The sequence below is a fragment of the Hylobates moloch genome, unplaced genomic scaffold (assembly GCF_009828535.3).
Source record: "Hylobates moloch isolate HMO894 unplaced genomic scaffold, HMol_V3 SCAFFOLD_13, whole genome shotgun sequence".
Lineage (NCBI taxonomy): Eukaryota > Metazoa > Chordata > Mammalia > Primates > Hylobatidae > Hylobates > Hylobates moloch.
Window position 1 is genome coordinate 8,906,276 of NW_026652288.1, and position 10,984 is coordinate 8,917,259.

The window sequence follows — 10,984 nt, forward strand, 5'->3', positions numbered from 1 at the left end:
CCTCACACGGCTCTGCCCCTATCACTCAGGGAGGCCCAGAGAAGTGACAGTGAACCTGTCGTGTGAGTCACTGAGTCATACCCCCAAGAACAAACCTGCTGAGAGCAGGCCTTCCCCCAGGCAGGCCCAGAAGCCAGCTGCTTGCTGTCCCCACACACCCCACATCCCAGACCATGTCCATCCCTGGCTTGATGAGGACGTCCCTGAGCACGGAAGGCAGCTACAAGATGAAGCCACACAGTCGCATCTCCTCCCTGTCAAACCCCCAGGCTGGCTGGTGAGGGCCCAGGGTGGGTGCAGCTTTCTCCCTGCCTCTCCCAGATCCTGCGGGCAGGCATCAATTTTCTACGGCCCACAATCAAGATGATTTTGATCATCCTCCTTCCCAGCAGTGGCTTTTGCTGGCTGTGTGTGTCACAGGAGGAAAGATTTTATTTTGTTCCGCTGGGTCACGGAGGGGTAAACTCTTAATCTCCTGGTTTCCCGAAGTCTTGGAATTCGAGGATTTTGATTTTTTCCCTTTTCTTTTTGCGTTCCTGTCCCTAGCTTCGTTTCTTCTTCCAGTGATACAGGTCATACCCCTTACCTGCTGTCTCCCCCATTCTCTGTGTAGCCCACATGTGGTCTTGGATGGAATTCTCACATGCAAATAAATAGCAAATGGAGTTGACAGTGTCAGCCTTGCGCTTGGGGCAGACCTGGCTCTCCATGGGAGGAGCTCGAAGGCTTCCTCTGGACCCAGTGACCTGGCCCATTTCTAGGCCTAGTCTTTGCCCTACAGGCCGTGCACAGCCTCCAACATGGGGTCACACCTGGCACCTGGGCCCTGTGCACCTGAGCTTGGAGGTTTGTGAGGCAGAAGAAGGGCTTGTTACCTGGGAAATGCCATCTCTTTTGTGAGTCACCTGAACCTGATTGGTGTCATCTGTGTCTGCTTCCAGCCAGAAATATGTTTGCTGGAGGGAGGGAGAGAGAGCCCCTCCTCTAGTGTCTGATTTGCACTCTGCCCTCCACCTGTGCCAGCTGGGCACATGGTGCTCCTCTTCACATGGTGGTGACTCCCGTGGCCCATGGGAAGGACTCGGTGGGAGGATGGAGAGGAGCAGAAGTTCCAGAAGCTCCAAGTGCAGTGTTTGCAAGAGAACATTGTGGCTGTTTATTTCCTTCTTCAAATGATATTGATATTTCAGAAATAAACTCAGGAATTTTAATTTCATGGATTGAGAAAACCAGCTGAGAATAGTCCTTGAAGCCTCTTTGGTTTAGCGGGTATCAGTGTCTATCTTCCACATGCCGGAGACAGGAGTAAAAGCGTTGAGGGTTTTAGGTAGAAGGGTCATACTGACCATTTCATAAGGGGGAGAATCAATAACGCAGTGTTCTGTTTCTGTTTTTGTTCTGTGTGTGCACGTGTATGTGTGCGTGCATGCGTCTGTGTGCATGCGTGTGGGTTCAGTTCAGACAGCCTCCTCTGCTAACACCCTGTGGAAGACAAACTCTGTAAGTGTGGACGGTGGAAGCCGGCAGCGATCTTCGTCAGATCCGCCAGCTGTCCATCCACCGCTGCCCCCTCTTCGCGTGACATCTACCAGTACGTTTTTTTCCTTTTTCCTTTCTTGCCCATGGGCTTTGTAGATCTGGATGGCGGGGGGTGCTCTCTGGAGCCACACAGCTGCTGGCACAGACACGTGCCAAGTGTCCCGTGTTGTATGGCCCCCTGTGGCTCCTGTGCAGGGCTCCCAGCTCCCCCAGCCTCCTTCGTCACAGCTGCAAACCCTTGCCTGTCCCCACACTGCACCACCAGGTAGCTTCCTCACTCCCTTCCTCTGTCTTCCAAAGCGTTTCAGCAACATTTCCTCCTTTATACAGTACCCCAGGGTTTCTTTTTCCTTTGGCCATTTGGTGACTTTCAATATTTTGGGACGGTCACTTGGATTAGAATCTGGCTTTTTGTTTTTCTTTTCTTTTTCTTTCTTTTTTTTTTTTTTTTTGAGATAAGAGTCTCACTCCATTTCCCAGGCTGGAGTGCAATGGTGCAATCTTGGCTTGCTGCAACCTCCGCCTCCCGGGTTCAAGAGATTCTCCTGCCTCAGCCTCCCAAGTAGCTGGGATTACAGGAGCCTGCCACCGTGCCCAGCTAATTTTTTTTTTTTTGTATTTTTAGTAGAGATGGGGTTTCGCCATGTTGGCCAGCCTGGTCTCGAACTCCTGACCTCAGGTGATCCACCTGCCTCAGCCTCCCAGAGTGCTGGGATTACAGGCATGATCCATCGTGCCCAGCCTTGTTTTTCTTTTTAAGACAGGGTCTCTCTTTGTCCCCCAGGTTGGAATGCAGTGGCACAATAATGGCTCACTTTAGCCTCCAACTCCTGGGCTCAAGCGATCCTCCTGCCTTAGCCTCCTGAGTAGCTGGGATTATTGGTGCAAGCCACCACGCCCAGCTAATTTTTGTATTTTTTGTAGAGACAGGGTTTTGCTATGTTGCCCAGGCTCGAATTCTTGGGCTCCAGTGATCCACCCGCCTCGTCCTCCCAAAATGCTGGGATTACAGGTGTGGGCCACCACACCCAGCCTGGCATGTTTTCTTTAATGTCAACATGTGGTTGAAAGTCCTGAAAACCTTGGAGAGAGAAGCAGGAGGAGGTTTTTAGGAAGAAGTTTTTCTCCAGTGTGCAGAGCTAGAGTGTCTTTTTTCACTGGATCAGAGAAGTGAGCCCTGGACGCTGCCCTGTCTCCTGCTGCAGCAGCCCTGGAGCGGGGAGTCCAGCATCTCTGGGCTTCATTGCTTCCAGAGCATGAGAATTCCTGAGCCGAGGTGCTTGTGACTTCCTTAGAATAAGTTAAAATTAAAAGCAGCCCAGCCCCAGCTAGTCGGTGCCATGTGTGCACATGTTGGCGGCAGAGCCGGGAGCAGTGGGTCTGGGAGGGTCTTCAGAGGTTTCCAAGGCGAACACGCAGAAGGCTGGAACCACTTTCCTGCCTCTCCGTCTGGTGGCCCTGGGGCTGCATTTGTGTGCTAGAGTCAGCCTTTTGAGTTTTCCTTTAAATTGGAAAAAGGAAACAATAATGATAAAAAGAAAGATCATAAGCTGGATCCCTTCATTTTCCCCACGCCAGGTTCCTCTTTGTTTAGCTGAAGGCCTCATTCTTCCTGGCTTTTCCTGGCAGAGGGAAATCCAGCGCCTTATGTGTTACCCATCCTGAGGCCCAGTATGATAAGCCCGACACTTAGAGAGGGCTCAACGCCCATCACGGGAGGAGAGACGGAGGAAGGAGACTTGGGCTCACAGCCTCCCTGCAGGTCTTACCAGCTCTGCCACCCTTGAAGAGAGCTCTTCCCCTCCGTGGGCCTCAGCCGCCTCGTCTGTAAAACGTGGACACTAATAAAGCTCTTCACCCACCCGCTCCAGAAACTGAGGAGCCGTTAGTTAGTAGCTCCCATCTCTCCTCAGGTCCACCCTGCCCAGCAGCCCGATGAAGTGGGCAGGGCCTCATCCCTTTGGCCACAGGTCAGTCAATGTGCAAAGCAGGCCCTGCTTCCTTGGGCAGAGCTGAGGGCCCTGGCCTCCTGCTGTTGGGTCTTAGAGTCAAGAGCAGGAACTGCTGGCTTTCCCCCAGGGAGTTCTAGCTGAGAGAATACTCACTCACGGGCTGATAGAAAAATTGTCATCTTAACTTAAGGCTCGCAGCTTCCTTATTAGTTTGGAAAGGACTCCCTGCTTCCTCCCTGCGAATAGTTTTCTGAAAACTGGCAAGGAAATAGCAGCAGGTTTTTCCTTAGGAAATAGCAATAGAAAACTGAAGTCTTTCTCAGAAAAGCCTCCGGTGAGGAGGCCTGAGTGGGAAGCCTCATGGCTGACCCTCTGCATGTCTCTCCCGTTCCTCCGCAGATCCCCTGACCCCCACGCCGCCCCCTCCCGTTGCCAAGACGCCCAGCGTGATGGAAGCCTTGAGCCAGCCGAGCAAGCCTGCCCTGCCTGGGATCTCGCAGAGCAGGCCCCCACCTCTGCCCCCACAGCCGCCCAGCCGCCTCCCGCAGAAGAAGCCTGCGCCGGGGTAAGCCGCTCCCGGCCAGCTCAGCCACCCGTGCTCCTGCCCTCTGACCTCACCTGCCAAGGGCTCTGGAGGAACGTTTGCAATCCCCAGGGCTCCTACTTCAGCGTGGGTGCCACGTAACTAATTCATTGGGTCTGAAGGGTCTTAAAAATAACTGGAGGATTTTTAGACTGTAAAAATGTCTTACAAATGTACATTTTAAGTCCACAGAATGAATTCAGATGAAGTGTCCTCAACACACAAGGCCTCTGGGTTCTATTTGCTGCTCACCCCCCAGGTGGTCTCTGTTCCTGTTTTTTTTCTATTTTCCCAAGGTTGTTTTGAACACATAGACCCTCTGTTGTGTGAGGCATGGATTTCCCACAAACAAGGACATTGTCCTACATAACACAATACCACCTGCAAAATCAGGAAATTAACACGGATGTAGAAACACCACCCCATCCTTAGAGCCAGTTCAAGCTTAGCTGTTTGTCCAAATAATGCCCTTTGTTGCAGATGGGTCCAGTTTGTGGCTCTTTTTTTTTTTTTTTTTTTTTTTAAGACTTAGTCTAGCTCTGTTGCCCAGGCTGGAGTGCAGTGGCGTGATCTCGGCTCACTGCAAGCTCTGCCTCCAGGGTTCTCGCCATTCTCCTGCCTGAGCCTCCCAAGTAGCTGGGACCACAGGTGCCTCCCACCACGCCTGGCTAATTTTTTGTATTTTTAGTAGAGACGGGGTTTCACCGTGTTAGCCAGGATGGTCTCGATTTCCTGACCTCGTGATCCACCTGCCTCCGCCTCCCAAAGTGCTGGGATTACAGGCATGAGCCACCGCACCCGGCCCCAGTTCGTGGCTCTTAATCTGAATCTTTATGGTGGGAAATGGTTCCTTTTAGTGGAAATGATATTTGGAGGCCAAGTTCTGGGGGCTAGGTGGAGAGTCACTGCTCGCACACAGGCCCTCTGAGCTGTTAGGACTTGGAAATATACACACATGTACCTGGATACATACATACACCACTTATCTCTCTATTCCGTATATTTCTGTATTGAAATCCATGAGTTCACAGTGGCATCTCTAATTTCAGTTGTTCTAGTAACAAACCACACCAAACTGACAGACGTGAGGCACAGCCAGTTTATTCTGCTGGCAGATTGTCAGGAATTTGGATGGTACTTTGGGGTCTTTGTCTTTGCTCCACAGTATCTGGAGCCTTCACTGAAAGGACTTGAAGCCTGGGGGTGGTTGGACACGGGAGGTGACTCGTTGGCTGGGGGGCACGGTCAGAGCCTCTTCACCCACCCTGTGGTAGCCGATGCTGCCTCTCAGCCAGATTCTCAGCTGGGCTGTGACCAGAACACCTACATGTCCCTGGCATGGGCTTCCTCACATCACGGTGGCTAGGTCCAAGAACAGGTCCCCAGAGAGAGGCCTGGCCCTGGAAGCTGGCACGGAATGACTTCCGCCATACATTACTGCTCATTTACAAGTTCAGACACAGTCGGGGCAGAGAGGACTGTGGAGTGGCACAAGGAAGTCATCAATTCCACCTCTCAATAAAGAATTTGGGGCTGGGCGCCTTGGCTCACCCCTGTAATCCCAGCACTTTGGGAGGCCAAGGCGGGCGGATCACCTGAGGTCCAGAGTTCGAGACCAGCCTGGCCAACATGGCAAAACCCCATTTCTACTAAAAATACAAAAAAATTAGCTGGGCTTGGTGGCGGGCACCTGTAATCCCAGCTATTCAGGAGGCTGAGGCAGGAGAATCTCTTGAACCCAGGAGGCGGAGGTTGCAGGGAGCCGAGATTGCGCCATTGCACTCCAGCCTGGGCAACAAGAGCGAAACTCCATCTCAAAAATAAAAAAATAAAGAATTTGGAGACTAGGCACCATGGCCCACATCTGTAATCCCTGCACTACTCTTTTTTTTTTTTTTTTTTTTGAGATGGAGTCTCACTCTGTCGCCTAGGCTGGAGTGCAGTGGCACGATCTTGGCTCACTGCAAGCTCCGCTTCCCGGGTTCACACCATTCTCCTGCCTCAGCCTCCCGAGTAGCTGGGACTACGGTTGCCTGCCACCACACCTGGCTAATTTTTTTTATATTTTTAGTAGAGATTGGATTTCACCGGGTTAGCCAGGATGGTCTCGATCTCCTGACCTCATGATCTGCCCTCCTCGGCCTCCCAAAGTTCTGGGATTACAGGCGTGAGCCACTGTGCCCAGCCCATCCCTGAAGTTTTTTAGGAGTAGAGAAATAAAGTTAAACTTTTACTCAGTCCCTCTGTTTTTCAAGATATTCCCAATAGCCACGCCTGGTATCCCCCGTCCAGACACCATCCGTTGTGCCCTCTCCAAGAATAGAAGCTTCCTGTCCTTAGTAGGTTGGGCAGGACAGCGGCTAAGGCTACTCAGATTCCAGGGATTCAGGAGTACCTCAAACAGATTTTTGGCTAATTCTTCTTCTTACTACCTTGCCTTTCTCCCCTTCCAGAGGGTCCTGAGCCTTCTGAGGACACTTCAGGGCTACAGATAGGAGCATTTCAGGGCCTTCCTCACTGCTGGAGTGGGATTCCATTCCCGAGATCAACTAGGTTGACTGTGATTTATCTTTCACTCTGTTGCCCAGGCTGGAGTACAGTGGTGCAATCATGGTTCACTGCAGCCTCGACCTCCTGGGCTCAGGTGATCCTCCCGCCTCAGCCTCCGCATAGCTGCGACTACAGGCACTCACCACCATGCACCATGCCCAGTTAATTTATTTTTATATTTTGTAGAGGTGGGGGTCTCCTTATGTTGCCCAGGCTGGTCTCGAACTCCTGGGCTCAAGCAGTCCTCCCACCTTGGCCTTTCAAAGTGCTTGATTACAGGCATGAGGCACCGTGCCTCACCTCTTTTAGGTTTAATTTTTTTTTTTTGGAGACAGAGTCTGGCTCTATCCCCCAGGTTGGAGTGCAGTGGTACCATCTCGGCTCACTGCAAGCTCCGCCTCCCGGGTTCATGCCATTCTTCTGCCTCAGCCTCCCGAGTAGCTGGGACTACAGGCGCCTGCCACCACACCCTGCTAATTTTTTTTTGTATTTTTAGTAGAGACAGGGTTTCACTATGTTGGCCAGGATGGTCTCGAACTCCTGACCTCGTGATCCGCCCACCTCAGCCTCCCAAAGTGCTAGGATTACAGGCTTGAGCCACCGCGCCCGGCCTTTTAGGTTTAATTTTTAAAAATCGTTTTCCTTGGGAAGAAGTGGAAGTAAATATACTTAAATCTGCCATTTCAACCAGAAGACTCCCAAAACTTTTTAAATGCTACTTTGCAAGATAACTTTCGAAAATATAATATGCAGGGCTGGGCGCAGTGGCTCACACCTACAATCCCAGCACTCTGGGAGGCCAAGGTGGGTGGATCACTTGAAGCCAAGAGTTCAAGACCTGCATGGCCAACATGGCAAAACCCTGTCTCTACTAAAAATACAAAAATTAGCCGGGCGTGGTGGCACACACCTGTAATCCCAGCTATTTGGGAGGCAGAGGCCAGAGAATCACTTGAACCCAGGAGGCAGAGGTTGCAGTGAGCCAAGATCACACCACTGCACTCCAGCCTGGGCAACACAGCCAGATTCCATCTCAAAAAAATAAAAATAAAATATGCATATCTGTGCCTTCCTAGTCTTAAACAGCTACTGAATTATGCTGTAATGAATGGGCTTTCCAGTGCTAATTATTTCTGCCTCTACACCAAAGTGGCCACAGGCCATGCCTCCCTTGGCTTCTGGGCTCTCTTCTGCCTTCCCTTATGACTCCCTGGGATTTACGCTTTCCATGCTGCTGTTTTTCAAGACAAAACAAATCATGTGTTGAAGTCCTGGCTAAGGAGCCATCAGCTCCCAGCAGTTATTGGGACTCTGAGAACTCTGGATGTCAGTTGTGAGGTGCAGGTTCCTTGTTCTCAGAAGCGTTCTAGCTCGGGGGAGCTGGGCAGGTTTCCTCTCGAACACAATTTTACCTGGTTTCAGACCTGACAGGCAGGAAAAAGGGAAGCAGGGCAAATGAGGTTAGAGTTACCCAGGACAGACGAGGATGGGTGGAATCATGTCTTCAGTGCCCGGTGGAGTTCTGACTCTAAAGGAATCCACTGGCACATTCTCTTTGTAAAGGATGCTATCCTTCCCCCACCACCGGTGATTTTGTCTCTGGTATAAATGGGAATTTCACACCCATTCTCTCAGGGTAGGGGTCAGCAAACTATGGCTCACAGGCCACATCCAGCCTGCTGCCTGTTTTTTAGGGCCATGAACTAAGAACTAAGAATGGCTTTTATATTTGTAATTGGTTGGGAAAAAAATCAAAAGGATTTTTTTTTTTTTTTTTTTTTTTTGAGATGGTGTCTCGCTCTGTCGCCCAGGCTGGAGTGCAGTGGCTCGATCTCTGCTCACTGCAAGCTCTGCCTCCTGGGTTCACACCATTCTCCTGCCTCAGCCTCCCGAGTAGCTGGGACGACAGGCACCCACCACCACGCCTGGCTAATTTTTTGTATTTTTAGTAGAGACGAGGTTTCACCATGTTAGCCAGGATGGTCTCGATCTCCTGACCTCATGATCTGCCCTCCTCAGCCTCCCAAAGTGCTGGGATTATAGGCGTGAGCCACCGCGCCCGGCCTCAAAAGGGTATTTTATGGCGCATGAAAATTGTGTGAGATTCATTTCAGCACTCATAAAATACTATTGGAACATTAGCCACACTTGTTTGTTTATGCAGTCTGGGGCTGCTTTCACGCCACAGTGGCAGAGTTGAATACTTGAAACAGATGCTAGAATCCACAAAGCCAGCTGGGTGCAGTGGCTCACACCTGTAATCCCAGAGCTTTGGGAGGCCGAGGCAGGAGGATTGCTTGAGACTAGGAGTTCGAGACCAGCCTGGAAAACATAGTGAGACCATGTCTTTACAAAAAAATTTTGAAAGTTAGCCAAGCATGGTGGCGTGCACCTGTAGTCCCAACTACTCAGGAGGCTGAAGCGGGAGGATCCCTTGACCCCAGGAGTTCGAGGCTGCAGTCAACTGATTGCTTCACTGCACTCGAGCTTGGGTAATAGGGCAGGACCCTGACTCAAATAACAAACACAAAGGCCAGACGCAGTGGCTCACGCCTGTAATCCCAGCACTTTGGGAGGCCGAGGTGGGCGGATCACCTGAGGTCAGGAGTTTGAGACCAGCCTGGCCAACATGGTGAAATCTTGTCTCTACTGAAAATACAAAAAATTAGCTGTGTGTGGTGGTGCACACCTGTAATTCCAGCTACTCGGGAGGCGGAGGCAGGAGAATTGCTTGAACCCAGGTGGCAGAGGTTGCAGTGAGCCGAGATTGTGCCACTGCACTCTAACCCGGGTGACAGTGAGAGACTCCATATCAAAAAAAAAAAAAAAATTCACAAAGCCTAAAAAGTTTACTATCTGCCTCTTCAAAGAAAAAGTCTGCTCACTGCTGTCCCAGAGGATCAGGCCTTCCCTGCGAGTGTTCTGTAGTTAGGGATGACTGCAGGCTAGGGGGTCAGCCAGGTCAGTGTAATGATGTCTGCAGAGACATTTACACCCAGAGACATTGATGGAAAACAAATGGCTAGACGGGTCAAATGGGAGGGGTCTTTGTTTTATGGAATAAAACAGTTCCTTTTCAGTTCCCTCAGAGTATGAGCAAAACCCGTGTTGATGTTTTCTCTCCCTTCATTCTGGGACTGCAAGCATCGAAGCCAGACAGGGTTCATTCTGAGCAGCAAAGGGAGTGTCACAGATGGGAGTGTACAGTGGAAAGAATCCCATCCTTTCCTTCCCCTTCCTTTCCTCCCTGGTCTTCCTCTTCTGCTTCTCCAGCCCCAGTCCTGTGCCTGGCTTTATGCTAGGTCCAGGAGACCCACTGGGGAGCTGAAGCCAGTGGCACTGGTCCTTAGCTCTGGAGTTGACGGATCTTGTGTCACACCTTTTGCAGATGAAAGTGCTGACCCTCCACAACCCATTTATCCAGGGCTGCCAGGTGGCAGGTTCGAGCTGAGGGACCCCTCTCTGCCAGCCCTGAGAACTACTTCCTCAGTCGTGCGTTTCTACCTTGTGGCTTTGGGGTGTGCTGGCCCAGAGGCTCATGAATGGGGCTTGAGCCCGTGGTCAGCCACATTGGTTCCCAGAAGCAGGGACCGCAGAGGCATGGACAGCGCTGACCCAGAGTGCTCGGACCCGTCCTGGCAGAGCCATCTGGGCCTGAGGTTAAGGTTCAGCCCTGCCCTTTCATGTGATGGGACTGAGGCAGGGAAGGGGCTGAGCAGACTTGGGGCTGCTGGCCAGTGCCCAGTGCCCAGCATCGCTCCAGACCCTGGCCATCGGCAGCAGGCTCACGTGGACAGAGTGCTCTGGAAAAGCCCTGGTTTTAGGATCAGAAACGTTGAATCTAGCAATTTCCTCAGGGCCTCTCATTCTTCCTTTTCCGATAAAAAAGAGACAGCTAAGTGACAGTGGAGGAAACCACCTCACACACTCTGAGCTTGAACTCAGAAGATTCTCTGATAAAAGGGCATGAGAAAGGGGCAGGTACCCTCAGGTGGCAGTAAATCTACTTTTTCCCTGTCTTTGTAGAGCTGACAAGTCCACCCCACTGACCAACAAAGGCCAACCAAGAGGACCTGGTAATTATTTAATTTGGGACTGAGTTTGTTTCTGCTTGGTCCATGGGGGCAATGTGGGGGACATTCTCTGCCAGGTGGTCAGGCCTGAGGGAGGGTCCAGCTGTCTGCCATTCCACAGCCCTCCTCCCCTCCTGCCCCCTCATCCCCTCCCCTCCTGCCCCCCTCCCCTCCTCCCCTCCTGCCCCCCTCCCCTCCTCCCCTCCTGCCCCCTGCCCCCCTCCCCTCCTTCCCCCTCTCCTTCCCACCTCCCCCCCTTCCCCGTCCCCCTCCTTCCTCCCCCCTCC

At 51.7% G+C, this 10,984-nt stretch overlaps 1 protein-coding gene across 1 annotated transcript in view; it reads left to right on the forward strand.

The window, feature by feature from the left end:
- ASAP2 (ArfGAP with SH3 domain, ankyrin repeat and PH domain 2) overlaps nucleotides 1–10,984 on the forward strand; it is a 203,239-nt gene that overhangs the window by 182,624 nt on the left and 9,631 nt on the right. The window contains exons 23-25 of the mRNA XM_032172619.2: nucleotides 1,457–1,591; nucleotides 3,891–4,056; nucleotides 10,651–10,700. Coding sequence (XP_032028510.2) covers nucleotides 1,457–1,591; nucleotides 3,891–4,056; nucleotides 10,651–10,700 — 351 coding nt within the window. The remainder of the gene's footprint in view (nucleotides 1–1,456; nucleotides 1,592–3,890; nucleotides 4,057–10,650; nucleotides 10,701–10,984) is intronic.